The 21,918-nt window shown below is 43.9% G+C and overlaps 1 protein-coding gene across 6 annotated transcripts in view; it reads right to left on the bottom strand.

Annotated features, from left to right (window-relative positions):
• casz1 (castor zinc finger 1) overlaps positions 1-21,918 on the bottom strand; it is a 92,975-nt gene that overhangs the window by 10,737 nt on the left and 60,320 nt on the right. For 4 of the 6 annotated variants that reach the window (XM_068598373.1, XM_068598371.1, XM_068598374.1 and 1 more), the window contains exons 2-10: positions 20,977-21,537; positions 15,057-15,957; positions 13,429-13,494; positions 10,690-10,786; positions 7,993-8,157; positions 6,222-6,394; positions 4,758-5,626; positions 1,135-1,249; positions 674-737 (exon numbers count right to left, since the gene is read on the bottom strand). In XM_068598373.1, the coding sequence (XP_068454474.1) occupies positions 674-737; positions 1,135-1,249; positions 4,758-5,626; positions 6,222-6,394; positions 7,993-8,157; positions 10,690-10,786; positions 13,429-13,494; positions 15,057-15,957; positions 20,977-21,493 (2,967 nt within the window). In that variant the 5' untranslated portion in view covers positions 21,494-21,537. The remainder of the gene's footprint in view (positions 1-673; positions 738-1,134; positions 1,250-4,757; positions 5,627-6,221; positions 6,395-7,992; positions 8,158-10,689; positions 10,787-13,428; positions 13,495-15,056; positions 15,958-20,976; positions 21,538-21,918) is intronic. The other 2 variants (XM_068598375.1, XM_068598372.1) reach the window with 1 other exon arrangement.

Raw genomic sequence — 21,918 nt, forward strand, 5'->3', positions numbered from 1 at the left:
TGTTGGACAACAGGTCTTCAACCCCCTCCACTGTCTGGGCTTAATGACTGCTTTGAGGAGAGCAACTAGACGGCGCGTGTGTCTGTGTGTGGAGGCGAGGGAGGGGGTATTTACCAGTTGGCAAGGGTAAAAAAAAAAAAAAAAATCCCTTATTACATCATCAATGTGATTGAAACCACCTGGCACATTTGTATAAATCAGATGAGATACATGATTAAGATGATGTCCATTTTAATCTTCACCACAAAAAAAATATACTCATTGAAATTTCCATACGCCAACATTTAGACCTGGTAAAAAATGAGGGGCAGTGCCTTCCTGTTGTTTTTTTCTCCCCTGACTTTTTAATCAAATAATTTACAAAGTCTATAAATAAATGTAGAGTGAGGCGGGGGAAGAAAAAGTATAAAGGAGAAAAAATGGATGGCGAGTTCAAAACAGCTCATCAAAAAACAAACATCTCTATATATCTGGCATGGCACCCAGCTACTGCTTCATTATATTAATTTGTGAGAGGTGCAGTGAAAATTACACTGTATGAAAAATGGCTGGAAAATTTAAATGATACAAACTCATCTTATTAGCGGTGAAACATTAAAAAAGAAAAAAACAGGCCCCTCCGTGTCCCGCTAATTTGTCTTGGGATGAAAGGCGTTTGATAGATGGATCTTACCTTATTCATAAGCGAGGATAAAAGAGATGTATTCCCTGGTACAGGGTGTCCGTTTGATTCATTACTGGAACAAGGAAAATGAACAATGTTTAGTCAAGATTTGCATGAGAACAGTAAATATTACTATTTATCACGCAAGGTGTGCCTGTATAATGAAGAAGAAAAATGCTGTCTTCTCGTGAAATAAGCTATAGTGTGAGTTGAAGGGAAGATTGGAGTTGACGGTTTATACAAACATGCTTCTCATACAAAAAAAATTGAGAAATATGTTGAGGCTTTTTTATAAATATATGCACATGTATAAACAAGATGTGTTTGACAAATAATTGTAAACATAACCCTGGCTGCCGAGACCGTAGAAACCTTAGTTCCTTGGTCATTTGTTTTTTTTTTATACATGAGGTGAATCCACGTTGTTCATTTGGCATTGATAACCCTTTATGCACCAGGCAGCCGTGTACCTGTGGTCTTTCTTGCTCAGGTCCAGACTGTGCTCCTGCGCGGAGTTGACGTCCATTGGCTCCTGCTTCACTTGAACCAGATTGAACTGGCTCGCTAAAGCCGGCTCCCCGTTCCCTGAGGATCAAGTCAGAGACGCAGATGAGAGAAGTGACAACAAAGTTATTGTTGGTCAGCATTATTACCCGATGATGAGATCCAATCTGACTTCTGTCCCGGCCCCGAAAAGAATACTCCGAGTGATAATTATTGCGAAATTATGTCAGGCCGTCAAGCTTTTTAAATGGTGATTGAAAGGCGGGAGATATGAGGGAAAAAGACTCATTTTTCTGCAGCACTTGTCACAACTCATTTGCCAGGCTGCCTCTTAACTGGTCATTAAGTGAGATGCTAATGCTGAGGGAAAGTGGCAGTCTCAGATTGGCCGACCCCCCCCCCCCCCTCCCTCCTCCTCCTCCCACCACCCCGCTCCCACCTTCCCAGGCTGCTCGTTGGCCTGACAACGGTCGGCAGCCACTGCCACTGAGCGTACCCACGAGGAACAGGGGTGCGATGTCGGTCAGATTGGAGCTGACAGCCAATCAGATTGGTTCAAATAGCATGACCTCTTGATCACATTCTCCTCCAAATAGGTATTCAGTGGACGCTGTGAGCGGGGACCGGAGTGCTGAAATGAAATAAATAAAGACCAGGGGACGACATGGGGTAGAAACGCTGACGGGAAGGTGAATCCTGCCCCACCCCCGATCCCCAAGGGATTGAAATATTAATTTGTCCCGGGGCTACACGGAGAAAGCTGGGCTTTTTGGTAGACAGTAAGTGGTGTTTTATTTTATTTTTTTAATGTGTGCGGGAGGGGTGACCCTGATGTAGCCGCTCAGACACTTTAAGACTGAGGAGCACCAGCGGCCGTGATTGGTTTGGTGAGGAATCTGTTGTTTGGGAATCAGGGCTGGTGCTGAGGGATAGTGACAGGCAAGGTCGTGGGCAACCAAGTGTGTGCCCTTGGCCCTCAGCCTGGTGAGGCTCAGCTCCTGTTTTCTCGCTGGGGAGAAAACAAAGGCGAGCCTACGTAAGGGGGAAGCCAACCAGAGTCCACCCCCTCCCTGCTACAAGATGACCCAGAGACATATCAGGCAGAATAGGAGTAGAAAAGCCAGTCTTGGGCCTTGTCAGCTGAAAGCTGGGAGACGGGGAAGTGTCAGTATCAGTTCGGTTTGACAATGGCTGAGGTTGGACTCGGGGACTGGAGGTGGAGATGGGGTGGAGCTAAAAGAAAACGGCAATCAAACAATTTTTATGTCTGGTTTGAGGTCACTGAACGCTCACAACGTTGACGCTCTTTCCGTCGCCCCAACTTGAAAAGAGTGCACCCAAAATGAACTAGCCGGACAGATCCTGCCTTGTCATTGACAATCAAATCAACTCTCAGACCAAATGAGAGCGCATTATATCAAGAGCAGCCCCTCACTATATGATCTTTACACAATCACCAGGCCGATTAAAGCATTCCTTTACTATTTCAAAGGGTGCATTTACATTCCCTTATTCTGTTGCACATCATGAAGTTATCATTTTTTCTATTCACTTCCCAAAGAGGGAGAACAAATGAGTATGACTCGAAGCAGCTTCTTTCTGGAAATTATCCAGGAATTATGTATCACCATGTAATTACTCCGGATAAGATACAGAGCTTGTGAAAGATCATTTGTACTCTGTGTCTAATTAGTAAACCCTTCAGATGCTTGAATCTCTGGGAAAAACACTTAGGGGTAAATTAGAGCGGAACATTAATACAAAAAAAATACTGAAAGCAGAAACAGGAAAAATACACAATTCACCACAAAAGAGGTGGAGTTTCACAACCCCACGAAAAAGAAAATACTCTGAAAAATAGCCACAAACACTGTGACTTCTCACACCTTTTCGACAGAGAAGCACAAACCACTTCCTCCTCATTTTAGCCATAAACGTCCTTTTCACACGTTTTTTGACGAAATATGTGAAACGAGTCTGCGCTTCACTTTTTGAAATTTTTTTTAGCATAAAGTATGTGAGATTGTTTCAAATCGGCTTTGTTTTCAAGCAGATCAATCTGACACGCAGCCTCTCAGTGAGACAACGAGAGGGGTGGTGAAGGCACCATCTGTGGGAGCCCCACCCTCAGTGGGGGCCTTCCCGGTGTTCAGACTACCTGCTGGAAGCCCAGAGGTGGAGCTCCGCCTGACAGCCTGGGCTCAGCTCGGCTCCCCGGAGCAGCTGCCCCGTCTCTCTCACAGGGCCTGTCCTGCTCTAGGAGCACCACCAGGAATTGTAATCCTTCCCAGTCCCAACATCCGGAGACGCTCCCCCTTGCAGCCCCATTTACAATCCGCACCCCACCTGCTCGGGCTCAGCACAGGAGGCCCCACTGCTACCGGATGCAAGATCTCTCTGCGGTGTATTACCAATGTAATGCTTTAACTTCGTTTTCATTTTCAGAAGCTTTGTTTAGAGCAATATGATAAACATAGACAAGGCAATTACCTCCAAAATTTATGTGAATTGTGTTTATGCTAAACAGGTATTGACATGATTTTGTGGGAACAGAAGGTTTCTAGAAATTCAAAAATTGTTTCTTTGCTGATGCATGCAAGTGTGTCTGAGTTCTCGTGACAGTGGAAAAAAAGCCCCTTTCTCAGCTCTGGTGCATTGAGTCATTTCTGCCTGAACGACTTCAGTTTTTTATCGGTTTGCATAGAGGATAAGAAAAAAAAAGAAAAAAAAACAACTTTTTTTTTTTTTTTGTTCTTGCAATTTCTGATCTTAATTTCATTCCACCTCCATTTGCTTGGAACGGGCGCAGACATAGATAAGAGACCAATGATGAGGAAACATGTTCGACACAAGCCCCAGGAGCCCCCACTCTGAACATCATAAGAGACTTTTACAGGCTCTACTCTCCCCTGTCAGCGCATTTATCTCCAAATGGATTGTGGGTATCTAACAAACGATCAACACAATAACAAGCCCAGAGCAGAGGACTATGCCTCCAGTATGCCCCTATAAGCCTGAAAGCGGCAGTTTTTCTGCCTTTCTCTCCACTGCGGTACAGTGATAGAAATGACCTCTGAGTGCACTCTCTGTGCTCTGGCTGGAGCCGAGCGAAGTCCACGCACAGAAAAAAAGGATGTGGCTTTTAGTATACATGGAGTATATTCTCTTTGTACTCTGACATAGCTCAAAAGGTTATTGTTTGTCATTTATTTCAATGGCCTTGTCTATAAATAAGCAAAGTTAACCTTTACAACTCACGACCAATTTATTCATTTGCAAGTGTGTTAAGCTAGTTCAGTTACAATGTCAGGGAAAGTGAAATAAAATATCTAAAGCCCTTCTAAAACATTAGAAGGGCTGAATTAATTATAGTTATTTTTAAGATTAATCAATTATTGATAGTTGTCTTTTTTTCGGCCCACCAGTCCACATTTACAATATTATAAAGCAGATCCAAAGATTGATAATCAACATTGTTGGAGATTGTGTTTGAGTTCAAACTTCTATTGTCTATTGTGTAATTGACGAGTACCCACACAAATTATACACAACAATCACACAAGTGACGACTTTTTGTGAAGTGTCTGACCTATGTTGAGGTGGTTGGAGGGCTTCAGGGCAGCAGCTGCCAGTCTGGCCATCATGGGGGATATCAGACCTTTGCTTGCTGAGATCTTCTCCATGATGGAGGAGGTGGAAAAAGATGTTGGGGTGGAGGCCATGGCTCCATCTGCACCTACTGTGGAGCAACCTTGGGTCAGTGAGTCGGTGGGCATGGAGTGAGCCCCAGAAGAGATGGCTGAGATCAGGCTAGCGGCCGGTGGAGGTGGTTGGAGAGGCATCCTGGGGATGATGGGGAAGAACGGGTTGGAGCCGCCCATGGCACTGTTGGAGAGAGCAAGGGCCACTGGCATGTTGCTGGGCAGGGCCTGGGACAGCAGGCTGGACATACGCTGGCCCGCACCGGACAGCGAGGAGGTGGGTCGGACGCCATGGCCCGATGTAGAGGAGGAGGAGATGGAGGTGGTGGGTGTGGCCAACAGGTGCGATACAGAGGTGGACTGCTGGGTGGTCGGCGAGGCACTCAGGCTGGAGTTCTTGCTGCTGATGGTCGAGAAGTCCATCAGGTCATCGTTGCTTGATTCCTCTTGCTCATCCTTTGGCGCCAGGTAGGCGGAAGAGAGGCCCATGACGCCGGAGGAGCGGATGTGCCGGCGCTCGTGTTTGCGCTTGTGAGAGGTCATCTGGCTAGTGGAGGTAAAGGTGAAGCCGCAGCCTGAGCGGATGCAATGGAAGTGGTTGGTGGCTTTGCTGTAGACGCAGCCCTCGTACTTGCACTCCTCATACTTGTAGAACTTCTTGAAGCCATCTTTGGCATAGGCATCATCCTTGATGTGGTAGCTCTTGTGCTTCTCAATGTCACACTTGTTTTTGAAGGTGAATGTGCATCCTGGGCGCCTGAAAAAAAAAACGTGGAAAACATGATTTGATAAGATTCTCTAGGTAGATGGCTTCCTCTGTGCCTTGGTGCAGTTGGAAATCATGGATAGGGCCCACATGATTTACATGTTTAAGAATGGAAGAATGACAACTGAGGCTGTTCGGCAACATGGCAGCAGCCCATCGACACGCTGCCACCTGCAACCATTTCCAGAGGGATGCGTTCCAGGGAGGGAGTTTGATGAATCAACAGAGTGATTCTCTGTGTCCATTGATAATAGTTCTGTTCATGTGCTTCAAACTAAGAGCTTGATGTTTGTTTTTCTCCTTCTAACTCTGATTCAATGGTGTTCAAAGAACAAGAAACAGGGGAGCCATTAGTCGTGATTTCACTTGTGTGCTGCCTATTATTTATTTGTTTTTTAACCAGGAATGAGCCATTCTGCTATTATCTCAGCAGCTACAGTCAACGGCACATTTTGATAATGAAAATAATAACATAAATATATATGTTGTGTTACTTATACGGGTTACATTTGAATGCATTTGTTTTTTTTATAATTTCTATAAATGTAAAAAAAAAAAAAACATCCACCACGCCAGCAACAATTACCTGCAGTGGAAGTGTGTGGTCTTCTGCCCGTAGAATTGACAGCCGACTGTGCCACAGTCCTCAGTGGCACGAAATCTCTGGAAGCCATCGTTGATCAGCTGGGCGTTCTTTTTATGGAAGTTTTCATGGGTCATGACATCGGAGGTGCTGGTGTACACCTTGCTGCAGCCCACCTGCAAAGAAAAGCACGACAATCGTGATCCGGGCCCAAAACGGACATGAAGGTTTCGGTTTGCAAGAATGGTTTAAAAAGAGCCAGCAGCTAAAAGGCAGTGCAGTAAAGAGATCTGGTATGCTCTGCGCGCTTTAGAGATAGTGTGGTAAGGAAAATGCTCGTGGCCTAGAAATGTGTGGAAGACGGTAGTTTTCTCATGTTCACAAGTTTCAATGCAAACCCGTGAGTTGAAAAGCGATTTTGTCATTGTGATAATTGTAACAAAGAAAAAAAAGGGACTGAAAGAGACAGTGGTCACAGCAAGTAGCTGAAACTACAGTACTTTCCTGGCAAAGCTGCCTTTAAGTGTGTGACAACGCAGTCACCACGAACTTACTGTAATTCTGAGAACAAATTTGAGAGGTTGAGGGGGCAGAGGAAAGCAGATGGGAGTAGATGACTGTCTTGGTCTTTAGTTTAAAATGTTCTGGTACTCAGGAGCCCTCAGAGCCAACAGAGGGGGGGAAAAAACAGGTAATGTTTGAATTAAAAGCAGCAATTGTATATCATCTCTGGCACTTTTCACCCGCACACAAACCGGGCAACTTCTCCATATTGAGTCAAACAATGAAAAAAATGCCACTCTGTTTTTTCCCCCCGCTAAATCAAGAGAGCCGATGCCAACATCTGCAGGTTCTCAGGGACTGTTAAAACAAGGGCTGAAACGTCCTAATAACAATTACGCCGTTAGAGGGGTTTAAAAGAGAATATATCTCCAGCCATCCTCCACTGCGCTGCAGCCCTGTCGGCGAGAAAGCTCTCGGCACAATGACACATTGAAAATAAGCAGATGTGAAAAAAATTAAACAAATCCAGAAGGGGGAATAATCTTCATCTGGCTGCTTGGTACTAAAAGATGAAAAATGTGTAGTTTATATAAACACCTTACTGAATTTTATCCACGCCAATTAAGGAGCGAGAGAGTGAAGAGGTGTGGGGAAAGCACGAGCAGCCTCACGTGTATTCCCATGTTGTTTTTTTTTATTTTCGATTATTTATTTTAGGACACGTTTCGCCAAACTTCTCTTTGAAGACTCTTTGGTGTAAATGGAAGAAGTGTAATTCCATTCCAAACTTTAATTACATTTCAGAGATGTAGGTAAACTGTGTGGCTCTCAAACATCCTGTCGTCGTGTTACAAGCGGCCAGACTTCCCAGATGCAGGCATCGTCTATATCATGATGTCTGCTACTCCTTCCCCCCCTGCCTTATCCGGTTTTAAAAATGATGTCACTGCTGAAAACAGTCGTTTTAAGGCTCTTAAGGGACACAGAACCAGGCTTTAGGCTCGAGATGGACTCTGGTTTATTGACAATCACCTTTATTGAGTGGCTCTGGAATGTAATTTATTGATGAATTATATTTCGCATTTTTGTATTTGCATATCTGAGTTGTGGGTTGTTTGTACTGTATGTATTGCCTCTGCACATGTGGCTATATTTGCAGATAGTTTTCTGTTTCCATCTCTTTGTGCATGAGTGCCTACTGCACGTGTTTGTGGGTTTGTTGTGGGTATGTGCGTAGGTGGAGGAGGAGCTGTGAGTCTTTGTAGTGTACCTGCATGCAGTGGTAATGGGTGCTTTTTCCATTGAGGTGGCAGCCATGGTAGTAGACACTGCAGTCGTCCAGAGGGCTGAAGCGCATGAAGCCATGCTGCAGAGAGTTGTCCCTCTTCTTGTGCATGTTGTAGTGCCTGATTACATCCTGCTTACTGGTAAACCTCTGCAAAAGGGGACAGGGAAAATGTGTGGCAACAGGTTGGCGTTTATTTGAACCAGTCATAGAATCAGCAACAAGTCATTTTATCTCTGTGGAAGCAGCAGCTGCAGCAAGCAGGAGCCAATTGGCAGTTGGGGAGGGCTGTGCCGACTGCAATGGAGAGGGCCAGGATGTCTTTAAGATGATGCGTTCTGTGGTTATTGATTTACTTTGCATATCTCAAAGTTGTGTCCTATCCAAATGCAGCACCAAAGGCTCTGGGACTTTCTGAGCGCAGGAGAAGCTTCCACATGGAACATGAAGTGTGTTCCTCATACCCCCACTGTCTCGACATGATTTTTTTTTTCCCCTTCCACCAAAACTTTTTTTTTTTTTTAATTAAGATGAATCAATTGACATGCAAGATCACAGTTCTGATGTTTCTGTTTCTGTCTCTGGAAGAATTATGTTCCATGCAGATGGTTTCTCAGACATGCACAGGGGAAAACAGAAGACAACAGAAACAAACAAACAAACAAACAAGTGAACCAAAAAACGTTTTCCCTTTTAATTCGCTGAGATATGATTTTTTAATTAAAGTGTTTGCGCTCGCTTTTGGTGAAGGCTTTGCCTGTAATGATGAGTGAATATGCTAAGAGACCCGCCTTCTAAAATTAATAAATAAAAAATCCCTCCCACACCTAGGAGTCAGTAAGGAAAACCAGAAACGTCACTCCACAGAGACTTGCAGCAACCAAATCTGCTGTAATTGGGCTTAAGCTGATGTTACAGAAACTGTAACAGGAGAAGTGCAAATCAATGAGACAGTTCTGTCTTCAATCCATATTTATCTCCAGTTGAGGGAAAAACATCAGAAAGAACTATTCTAAAAAGCAACTAATTACTGTACAAAGTAGGGTAATTGCTTTGTGTCATGTGCTCCACTCCGCAGAAGTAAAAAGCTAAGATCTCACACAGCCGTTCATTCTCTTGCTCTTGGCCTGTTTCCCACTGCATATTTCTGAGATGTTTGACTCCTGGAGGAGCAAACACTTCATTAGGATTTTCTTTTTAATCTGATTAATGAATGCATTGAATTCATTGCTTTTTGAACAATTTTTCTGAAAGATCCTCAGCACGGGCCTGGGCTCTGGGCTCACCGGTGTCTAATGGTTAATGATGACCGGAAGATAAGTTGAGCTGCGGTCATGGTACATTCGATCCATCAAGCTGTCCAAAATAGGCCATGGAGAGAGCTGACTGGGAAAAAGATCTAATTTTCAGTTGAGTGGCGATGAAGGTTGGGAGCCACTTGCTACATTTATTTTAGGATTCCCACTAGTGTGGCAAGATGCACACTCTCCCTCATGTACAAGCCCATGAAAGGAGAATGTTAAGACTCAGCCAATAGCCCGCAGGCTGGTAGCGGGATAATATTCCAGGAGTGTGTGTCATGTAACATTTCATGAGTTATCGCTTCGAAAGGGGCCGCTCGTCACTGCCTGCTTCTTTTTTTTTTTTTTTTTCAGGGTATTGACATCCCAGCGAGCTGGCTTGCAGAGCATATCTGTGTTTCCACGCAACGCACAAGCAACAGAGAAATGCGGACCTGACCATGGAAATTGCCATGATAACCTGAACTAACACTCTAAATAATGACATGAAATGATTTTCCTTTGTATTCCTCCAAGAATGTGTCCCATCAGACTGTGAAGTAGGGATTCATGCAGAAAATGAAAGCTTAGATCCGTAACGCTTTTCACCACATAAACAATATTTATCGAGCGGTAATCTCTCTTGATCAGGAGCAGACAAAGGAGATTACAGATGAAGATGGCTTAATTCAGAAAACTGTAAGGAAAGGAAAACACGCACGCAGCTCTCGCTGTGCATGGATTTTTGACATCTTTGACAAATCTTCCTGTGTTTGCCTAACTCTCTCTGGCCATATGCTACAGCAAACACAAGGCCTGTATTATGATCTGCGTTGTGTTTTTTCCCCTTCCTGTGCCATACATGACAACTCCTGGGACCAGGACGAGATTAATTATGTGGAAGGGGATTAAAGACAGGCCCCCAGTCAGTGACAGATGTCTTTAGAAAAAAAAGAACACATAGATAAAAAAAAGGCATGTTTCAAGTATATTTACAATAACCCTTGTGATAAAAGGCCAACTGCCAAAGACCAACTGTGCCTAGAAGATGCTGGCATACTGAGCGGATGTGCACACTCGGCAGATTAAAGGCCAGCAAACCTTTCATCTGCGTAGACTTTGGCCGGGTGGGACCTCACTAATGAAAAGATGACACATTATCCTGTTTGTCTTTCCTGGGATCACCACATCCTCTTTTGTCATGGAGGAAGAGACGGTGCTTAGCTTCAAGTCACCCAACGTAACCTTGTTACTTCCTCTGGTGGGGGATCACCAGTTTCTATCAAAGTGAGGGTGGCACGTTTACCTTTTGTCTCACTTCTTCTCGTCATCGAAACTAATTGCAGCATACAGGAGAAAATGTGTATTTGAGGGATGCTCAAAAAAGTTGTAAGGTACTCACGCTCACCTGGTAGTTACACTCAGGGTCCATGCAGTGGTAATGCTCTCTGTACTGGTAGGCACAGTGCACGTGTCCACAGTGTTGACTTCCAGAGAACCTGAAAACCAAGTTGCAGGACACACGTCAACAATTCGATACTTTTGAACGGCCGCACACAGCAGGGAATGAAACAACACATCGGAGCTCATTGCACAGAGAACAGTCGTGGGGATGGAGAAAAAAAAGCTGAATGACGAAGCAGCTCAGGAATATGTCGGTGTGATTTGAAAATAATCAACAGCAAATTAAGAATGATTAGAAAAGAAATTATCTGAAATACCAGGAAGAGCACAGAAGAAAAACAGGCGAAGGAGCTCTCAAAGGCATTCTGCTCATCTCACCTTCAAAGTAACACCACTCACACCTTCAAACTGACTTCTGCTTTCCACACTGCTGCAACAATTTACCCGTCTGTCACACCAATTTCAGCCAAATTAGCTCCATTTATTTCCAAAGCAGCCGTAAGAGACACTTATTACACTGAATCCCTTTCCCCCAACGCGCATACACACACCAACTCAAGGATTGGGAAGCCCATGACTACTTTATTTCTCAGCACTGTGAAAACCCTTGTCAAATCAATGCACAGTTATTTCAGGTTAACCACGGTTCTAGTGAGGAAAGGCTCAGGTATCCTGCGATTGAGGAACAGCGCCGTCTTCTCTTCACCTCAAACCCTTTCACCGCCTCCTCTGGAGTCCAAAAGGAACTACAGATGTTAGTCTGGCGCTGCTCGCTACAGTACACAGACACTTTTACGGTGGTGATTATAAGGCTGATGACGATGACTGTTAAAATCCTCCAATTACCAGCGAAAACACACAAATAAACATTTGCACTGCTGCTGCCAAGAGCTCCATCTGCTAGAGCAGAGGAGAGGGAGAAAAGGGGGCTAAGTAATATTTTTTCCATCTCTCTTTCTGTTTTTTTCCTTGTTAGGATTATCCCAGAGCTGCATTTACAGATCACTTTGCTGAGTTCATTAAGCTAATTGAACGGCATATCCACTACTCTTTTTAAGTTGGCTGCGAGGGTGTGTGTCTGCGCGTGTGTGTCTGGGAAATGGTGACGGAGTTAGAGGGCGCTTTAGGGAGGTTTGATGGCTCTTTTAGAAAAGACAAAACCAGAAGTCAAACTATACGTGTGAACATATATTAAAGGCATTATATGTTTCAACCATTAGTGTTTTCCATACTCTTCTTTCACATACATACACAGACCAACACACACATTTACACTTATGAACCCCCCTCCAAACCTCTCCTGAGACTATGGCCCACCCTTCTGCTCATTGCCCAGCTGTATCACTTTGCCTCTGGACAATTCCCACTTGCCGCGTGAGGGGGCCTAATGGGCCGCTGCTATTCAGCAGCAGATTAAATATTAATATCGCCACGATACAGAGATTGCAGCGCATCTCCAGTTACAATAGAGACACACAGATCAAAGTGCCGCGGCAATAGTGGGTGCATGAAAGCATTTAAAGAGTGAAAACTGCAACTAAACACTACCAGGGAAGCTCTTTAAAACATCAAACTGTAGTGTGGTGAGGTGATGAAGAACTTTTTTTCCCCCCTCTTTTCACAAGGATTGGGTGCGAGCGCGTTTACAAAGCTGTTTTTTGGTATTAGTGTGCTCTCATTAGCCCCAGCTCCAAAGAGGACCCTCCCCCGCCTCTACCTCCCCTCTCGGTGCTAGATTTGCCCTTTTTATGAGTCCTCCTTTTCCATTTTTTTCGCTCCCTCCTCTTCTTTCCTTTTTCTTTTTTTCCCAACCCCAACACGGAAATTGAAACTGTATCTAGGCTTATCTGCAGCCTCCCCGTGCATCAACTGCCGAGATGTTTAGACAAATTTTATGCATTATGCAGCGCAAATATCAAAACAGTTCTTGGCAGTGCCAGCAGAAGCCTCATTAAAAATTCCTTAATTAAATCTTCTTGCAAAATGTAATCAGTCCAAGGAAGGGGTTTTGTGTGTGGAGGACGTGTGTGTGTGTGTGTGTGTGTGTGTGTGTGTGTGTGTGTGTGTGTGTGTGTGTGTCTGTCAGTGCCAAGGCTTTGATTTGTGCCCTTCATGTTATGGCTTGGAGAAGTAATCATTAACGCCAAAGCCACTTTGGCTTTTCAAATGCTGTTTTTCTTTCTTTTTAAACGGAATAAACAAACAAATGATAATCACCTTTCTAGTGTCGGCTCAAAATGAATCCGGAATGGGGGACATTGTTCAGTGTCCATTGAAAAGCAAGATACCTCCCTTCCCCTGATGTTTTTGTCTCTGTTGGTGTGAATGACAGACTTTTTAGATCAGTCAGTTCCTCGTGTGTTCAACAATAAGCAGAGAACTCAGAAGAACCCGGCCTAAGCTCATATCCTCTCTGTCAGTCATCGCTAACAGTGCATAGTTGCTCAGAATTATGCCCTCAATGTTTTAGTGCTATACACACCGTGAGCGTTTACTCAACCAGTTACAGTAAGCTACCATCAAACCATTTCACTTTCATTACTCCTCATCCTTCTTCTTCCTCTTTTCTTAATCAATTTACTGCACACAGAACATTGTCATGCCAGTCTACCATCTAGTTACATCACTGAATAAAACACACCATCAGTGGATATACATTTGAAAAAAAAAGAAAAAAGTTCATCCCAGTTTTGGGTATATTTTTTCATTGGTGTAGCACATTGAGGGATTTGCATACCTGGCAATATATTTCTGGTAGAGGTTGATGTCGTCGCTGGCGGGTTTATCTGGTGGCAGGCCATTCCTAATGCAACAGCAAACACAAAAGAGACAGGATTAATGGTGTGGTCGGGCTGCCTGTTGTTAATAAAAACAAACTGACACAATATTTACTTACAAGCCGCTGCCAAACTTCGGACTATCAATATACATTTACTTGTGGCATAAGAGCGTTTTCATGTGCCTTATGAATCAGGGATGGAATGCGCACACTTTGATGCATGGTCCCCCAACCAATGAGAGGCAAAATGCAGGAGCAAAGGGACATTAATCTTTTATGGGGGCATTTTGGTGAGTGCTCATATACAAAATGGGATAATGTGGATGTGGAAAGAAAGCCCTGAAAAGGTCTTTTCTGGTATTCCCCAAGAGCTTTGGCTCTAAAGCCGGTGTTAAGTTGTCTCCAATCAGTCTGAACTCAGTTCAAACAACGATGGAAGACAACACTGCAGCTTCAAATACATATGGCGCAAACTAACCCACGGACCACTTCATCTGATTCAATTAAAAATAGGAAATCCAAAAGGATTCATCACATTACAGTGGCGTGGGCTTTTTGTCACCTGTGATGTGGTTGCCTTCATGAAGCTGGTTGCAGTGACAGTCGTAATACAGTATTGGTTCTGCTTCTTCCCTCTCAGAAATGGCATTTAGCTTCATGTGAGCAGCTCCACACGGGGGATGACCTGAGGTTAATCTGGCCCAGAGGGGAGGATGCACTGCCAGACATTCTCACTAGCAGCCCCTCCTCCCCCCCCCACTCCCTCCGTCTCTTCCCTGTATACAAGCACCAGACTGGGTCAGTTAGCCAAACTTGCAGCTCCACTGAGCCCCAACCTGACAAAGGCCAAAGCCTGAGGGAGAAGTGCCAGAGGGCTCTTGAACAGTGTCTTTGATAGGTCTTGACTAACTAGAGACAAGGTCAAAACCAATCAAACAGACTCTGGGAGCTGTTTCCTACTAGTAGTGCATACCACTGTAGGCTAGCTCCCCAAACCCCTCGTTTGCTTCCTGTAAAGTGCACTCGTCAGGCGTAGAGTCGGCCCCTGTGACTCGCCGGGAGGTTAGTCATGGCTCCAAAGTAATTAAAGGGAGAGTTGTTACACCCTAGCCAAACGAAAGAAGTCAGTCACTTTGCGATGACTGTGCTAAATCAGTCTCCGCGGAGTGCTACAGCGAGTAAACACTTCATGTGCCTTCGCAACTCATCATGTCGTGGATCTATTGGGCACGATGCGCTATTTCACACTACATTCCTGTTGGCTGCTGTGGAGGTAGCAATTACCTTTGCGTTAGGCTAACTGACTCACGGTAGCAGTTAAGCGTATGTGAGCTTCACATTGGCTCCGAGGTGTTCCATAGGAACTTGGGATCTTTTCAATCCACCAATAAACTTTAAATTGGAATTTTAATGGATGGGTTGTACTTTTTAGAACAGATTTTAAGAAGACTTCTCCATTATCTATGTGCATTTTGAATGAGATCAAAAATGCATTAAACAAATAAAAAGGATAGTGTAGCCTTGGTGGTGGTATGTGCTCTCTAATTGCTTTCTAGTTTCATGTGAGGATGTTTGAACAGACTTACTTAACAGAGGACACAGTGCCTGTGGTGATGGAGTCAGTCTTGGAAAAGCTGGACTTCAGGTAGTCAGCGGCGTTGAAGCTTATTTGTCCTGTCTGGTCCATTGTGAGCCCTGGGGCGATGCTGGACCCGGCTGCACCCGCACTCGGGGCCCCAGGAGCTCCTGGGTTCCCTGGGGCTGTAGCCAGGACATTGGGTATCATTGAGGCCTCTGGATTTCCGGGCATCAGCTTCTGAATTGTTCTGATGTCATACTTCGAAGGGCGCCCCACTTTGCATGTCTTGAAGGCTATGGCGCCGCCCATGTCGGGGTTGCCCTCACCAGGCTTGAAGAGGTGCAGAAACTTGACGTTCTCGAGGTCGTACTTGGAGGGTCGCTTGTAAGCAGTACCGTTCTGCTGCTGTAGACTTTCTCCCATCTTGAGCTTCTGAATATAGAAGTCATACTTGGAGGCTCGGGATGCCATGTTCTGGATGTGAGAGGGATTCGGTGGCTGAGAAGCGCCCAGCTGAGGTCCTCCTGGCTGTTTGTGGTCTAGGCTGGGGGGGTAGATCTGTGCCTCGGCCCCCGGGAGGCACCCAGAGGTCTGGAGCATGGTAGCGCTCTTGTCTTGGGCCAGTTTTGGGTTGAGGTCGTCTGGTTTGGGTGGGGAAGCATGCATGGGCCAAGGAAGGGTCTCGCCGGCTTTTAGCTTACGGATGTACTCTTCGTACTTTGAGAAACGGGCACGCCGTGACGCCTCCTCGCTGCTGAGGGATGAGGGGTCTGAGGTAGCGGCTTTGAGCTTCTCAAAGCTGATCTTCTTCGTCAGCTCATCCCTTACCTGCTGGTCATCATAACCAAACATTCCCAAAAATTCATTCATGGTGTTGGCTGCATAGTCTCGCAGGGCAGATGCTTCTCCTGCACAGAGAAAGAGGAGAGTCATGAGCTCCTGTGTAGGAGATGCAGCCTTACACTGCTTTCAGATCTTTTGATCTACAAGCAACGTTGCTCGAGACATGTCAATCAATGGCCAAATTCACATCAGTCAACTGATTCTCACTCGATACGTATTTCACTTTCGCCGTGCTGTGTAGCTGAAGAGGATAGTGTGTCTTCAATAATGCATTGTTTTTGCTTTAAGCATCAAATAACTCTGTTACAAATGGAGGAATATGTGGAAAATATATTGTGTCAAACAACCCTCTTTCATATTATGGCGAACACACTGCATTATGATAACAAAAGACTTCTAATTTCTACATTATGGTCTATCTCTTTTTCTGAACCATAACTGTTTACAATCATGTCGTAGGGCTATACCTGTTGTTTCTGAACTGTAGTGCATTTAAAAACAGGAAAAGTGATTCTAGAGCAGTGGCTACCGTGTACATCTCTGTGCATTCATGTGTCTACAAGCAATGCTCTTCCTGTTTTGGTTGCACTTTAAGTCAGTCCTGCACAATTTGCAAGTGACTGTACCAGAGGACACCCTGAATAAACACACTTCTTCTGATTTTCTATTTGTATTATGTTATGCCATTAACATTGATTGGAGAATCACTTTTGATATTATATAATTAAAAAATATATTGGGTAAATATTTTACATGCAAGAGCAGGAGATCTTGTTAAGAGATCACATTTGAGATTATAGGGGAATCTATTGGGGGAAATTGTTTATACAACTTCTTTGAAATAAAGTAACACCTTCAGCTTACTTCACCACAGATTTTTACATGACTGATGGTGCACGATTTGCAAATGATAATTATAACTGCTATCTTCCAGGAAGTGACGGCATGTTAAGTGCAATTCATAATCCTCGAAGCTCGGTGCAAGCTCGGGCATTTGAAAAAAACATGATTATTGTGTCACCTTTAAGAGTGAAAAGAATGAATCTTTTCCCCTTTCCACACATTTGTGAACTGAAACATCCCTTTCATTTTAAGAGTCCATTAAATTGGACAACTTCTCCAAGGACACAGGCAAAATATAGTCAACGTATAGTTTAATTGCATTATGTGGAGATTAATTCTGGCCCATTAACTTTCATCCACGTTAGTGCAGGAGGTCAGAGAGTGGGGAAAGGGAAAACATGATTTTGCAAAGGGACAAAAAAAAGAGAGGAAATGAGGCAGTTGTGTTGTGCTGATCCAACTCGACTCCATAAATCTCCTGTTGTGTCAGTTTGCATGTGAGGCAGGATACCAGAACACTGACATGGTAGTAATGTACCAGATGATGATTTCACCTGGGTCATGTTAAAGCTTTTGGCCTTCTTAACTCATCCTTGGCACGGTCACAGGACTAGGGTCAAAAACATTTAAAAAAAATAAAAAATGTTTTTCACATCATATCAGCATCAAAACATGAGCTGGTGATAGGTAATACCGCCTACCACTCGGGTAATTAATACGTAAATATTTCTGCTCTTGTCTCAGATTTCTGAGTTATTGCTAAATCAGTCTCTGTGCCCTGCTTTTCACATCTCCTGCAGAGCATGTAAAATAATCCCCAAATTTCCATTCACCGTGTTGGGGTTGCTCCTCTGCGCAGTGGATCAGTATGAAAGATTATCCAGTGGATCGAAAGGGCATGAAAATTTAACAGAAGTGGATCACGTATTTGAGAGGAAATGCCTCACATATATTTTCATCAAATCTACCATGTGTTCACATGTACTAAAAAATATTGTATTATAATAAAATATTGTGTATTTACTGCACGGAGTACACAATTAACTTAACATTTTGTCCACTCAAGATGTAATTTGTCCAAACATTCTTCTCATTTGATTTAGGTGTTGATAACATGAGTGCTTGGCTGGATTTTACTGCTCCTTTTTTTGTAAGGGTACTCAGGTCACAGTATATCATATAGCTCTAAAGTTAGGACAGCACCCGTATCAGAAAAGTCAGAAAATGGAAATACACTTACTGACTGAGGGATGGTATTGAAAAAGAATAGATGGAACTCATATTTCAAAAATGTTCAAATGTATATATATATATTTAAATGTCAAAGTTGGTTCTGTATTGACTGGGGATGGATTGTCGACTTTTGCTTTGGAGTAGGTTTCAAATGAAATAAAACATCTATCATTTTTGTGGCAGAGTCAATTGCTAATTACTGCAGAGAGACTAGTGGTGTCTGTCATGGGAGCACCGGCACCTCTTTTTTTTCATATTCTATTTGCTTACGGTTTTATCATCACCTTGTCTAAAAAAAATTACCCAAGTCTCTTTATTCATCAGCGGAGCCATGTGGCCTGCTATCAACGAAAAGGCAAATGATTGGACTTGAAAGGATTATGACTGGAACTGACAGGAGATAACCTTTCTAAAACACCATGTAAATGAGGTTTCTACTCGAGCCCTATCTGGCTTCCTTTTAATGATGCCATGTGACACCAGGTGGGAAACTGTGTACGGGTTACGGTGAGTGTGGCCCCTCCACTAATGCCAGCACCCAAACCTATCAAGTAAAATAAAGGGAAAAAAAGAAGACATAAATAAACCTCACATCTGACATTTCCCTTCTGCACTCTCTCTGGTGTCACTGGAAACTCTGCAAACAAGTGGTTTCTAATCTTGACACTTCAGGCAAGCAAAGCCCAACACACTGCACATACCTGCCAGTCTATATTTGAGGCTATTGGGCCACATTTTCCCTTCAAGATATGATAACAGATGGGCAGTATATCTTCTTTTGGCTGACCAAACATGGCCATCAGTGTGGCATAGCTCCTCTGCTCACAGGACTGAGAGGCAGAGGTGTCGCTGATGATAAAGGTGCATACTAGTGGCTATATATGGACTAATCTGGGGTTTGAATACATCTGTCACTTTTGAATCACACACGCACAATGTAAACTATTTAGTTAAAAAAAAAAAAAAAGTTTTAATAACATGCGTGAGTCCGGTCAGAGAAAGTTTCGCACTGGGATTCTTTTATATGGTGCAATAATTTAAATGGAGTTTTAAAAAGCAAATTGTGTGGATGTTGGTGAATTAGTTTAAGAGTGTTTTATTTAAATGGGCAGTGGTAGCCTAATAAAGAGTTGCTTTGAATAAATGACATTATGCACATTTGTTTGGACTAATTTGACACACACACAAAAGTGCATGGAGCTTCAAACTTCCTCTCTGTTTGGTTAGTTAATTAACAGGCAGTAAATAGCGGGGGCTTTGAAACGGCTTGAAATGAACAATAACCTTTTACAGTGAACCCAGAATTGCAAATGGAAGTCACGGTCAAGCCCGTTTGATCCATCGCTATGAGCATCTCTGTCTTTGCTTTCATAGTTTTTATTCATTGTTTTTTTTCCATTGACTGGCTTATGAGGGCTCTAATGCGACATCTAAATTATCTAGGAAAAGTATTCTGGGGTTTCGCACTGATAGGAAATCCGCACGATGCCTCAATGTGAGGAGTTAAATGTTTTGAAGGTCGCAGTTTCTCTCATTGATCTTGCAATGTTTGTTAATTACATTGTCACTGATGTTGTGAGAGATAATTAAGCCACTATGTTTATATGCATAATTATGTGCACTCGGCATCAGCCTTTGAAAGACAGCGGCGAGAGAGAGAGGGAGAGAGTGAGATAGAGAGAGGAGGGAAAAAAAATGTTTTAATTGTGAGCTGAGCAGAAACACGGCAATATAGATGCCCTAGTTACAATCAACAAAGAGCAACTCTGAGAAGAAGAAAAAAAACACTCTAAAGACAAGATTCGCAACTGATGCAGGATGCTCTCAGTCTTCAAACACTCTGGCTTTGCTGTGAGATGTAAAGTAGTTAGGGAGCCAGTGGCGGGAAAGGTGTAGGCCTGCTACACAACAGTAATACATATTTACAGATAGGCGTTTTTATGGCCATGATATGAACACAAAATGACTAATTAAAACCACAAAGCCTCTGAAATGAAACCTGCTTCATTTTCTGAGAAGCCCCTGCCCCCAATTCTTTGTGTGGCCAGAGCCGCTGCTGTAAAACAAAGAAATGCAGACGAAAAGAGCACGCATGACTCTGAGGTAGATGGCTAAACCTAGATGAAAGGCCAAAAAACTGTAAAAGGGAGGTGAGAGAGCACAAAACAAAACTTGTTTTTGTACCGCAACAACCGGTCTCAGCTGCAAATTGCAGTTTTTTTCCACTCTGGATGTCTGTGAAACACGCATTAGCTATTCTTATAAGCGAGCCATATTTCTTCTTCTTTTTTTTCACCTTATCTTTAACTCCCGCTATACAAAGGCCAAAATCTCATCTAGTGCGTGTGCATTTAGTTTAACTAAGATGTTTGTGCTTTTGACACATACTCGTGTTACTTCCTGGCTGCCTGTGCCAGCTTTTTCTATTTGATAATCAGTGATGTTGAACTCGTTTCTGACTTTATTCGACAAATGAAAAAAAAACAACCACGCTTCCCTACGGCAGACTACAACTCCATGTAATAGAGGAGTTTGAAGCGGTGGCTAAGTTTAGTGAGCTTAGGGAAAATCAAAGACTCAATATGTAATCCTGGGTGTAATATGAAGCTTAGCCTGGTCCTGCCATGCGCTCTAGGCCCGCAGCTGCTGGGAGAGCGCATAAACAGCCTTACATTGTAAGCCTACTCCATTTCTGAATTTCTTTTTGCAGTTAACCACACACTGACAAGTTCCTGTCCCCCCTCCCAGCCTGCCAGTTGAATCTGTCTTTAGGGTAATAATGTCACTGGCTATTCATAATGTAACTCTAGAGTGTCTCTTCCCAATAATGGGCACACTTAAGCTTATGTGGATGCGGCAATGTCACTCGCCCTCCATCGGAGGGTTTGCCCCTTAATACTATGAAGTGGAATGTTTTGAAGGTCAGAGGTTATGTCGCTTTAAAAAGTGCAAAAAAGGTCAAGTATGAATCGGAGTATGGCGGGGACATTAGAAGAGTCAAAATGTACCTGTCGAGGAGAACGGTGCTTGGCGGCTCCGGGCCTCGCGCGGTGGGATGTAGGTGTTGTCTTTTGGAGGTCTGTCTTCGGCTTCTTTGTCGCCACGGTAGCTGCCGTCCTGGGAGCCCGCCGCCGGCTCGGCCTCCTCCGCGTCGTCCTCGTCATCGCTGCAGCCGGTGGGGTGTACCATGTACACGCCGTCAGGAGGGCCATCTTCATCATTTCTGACTTTGAGTTCATGGTCGTGTTCGTCGGCGTGAGCCGGCGGCTCTTCGCCATACTCGCCGTTCACCCACTTCTCGATGGCCTCGCGTCTCTTCTGGTCCTCCTCTAGACTCTGACTGAGGTTCAGGCTCTCGGGGAAGTTGGTCTCATTGTCATCGTAGTGGGAACTGCCGTGCTCACTGTTTTCTGCTACACTCTGGTCTCCCTCTGCATTCTGGGAGCTGCTGTCGAACACCACCTGACGGCTCAGCTTGGCACAGATAGCATTGAGTTTTAGGCCCCCTTTCCGTTTGGCGGCCATCTTGGATTTTCCTGAGGTCGTTTCAGTGCATAAACTCCTTTCAGCTAATGGAAACAAGAGAACAAAAAATAAGATTAGTTCAAGTTATTCAGTATTACAATTATCTGCATAGGGAATGTACTTTTTTACTCAATTAGTAATATCCAGTATCACCAGAGACAAACTTTGAACATATCGGTACAAGTTGTTCTGATTTTCAACGTCACATTGGAAAAACAACAGTGCACAACAGTGACTGCTGCTATTAATAACACCCAAAAGCACTTAACAATAACAGACTGGAAGGACACACAGAGATACTGTACATATCTTTCTAAGTCACACCTCTTCGGTCAGCTCAGAGTTGAAAGCAGTAATGAAAAAAAAAAGGAGAAAAAAAGCCCAGGCAGCTGAAACCACAGGCAGATAGGTATCAGACCCCCTAC

Source organism: Clinocottus analis, unplaced genomic scaffold (genome assembly GCF_023055335.1).
Source record: "Clinocottus analis isolate CAN_PGR_092001 unplaced genomic scaffold, fCliAna1.0.p SCAF_4, whole genome shotgun sequence".
NCBI classification, from domain to species: domain Eukaryota; kingdom Metazoa; phylum Chordata; class Actinopteri; order Perciformes; family Cottidae; genus Clinocottus; species Clinocottus analis.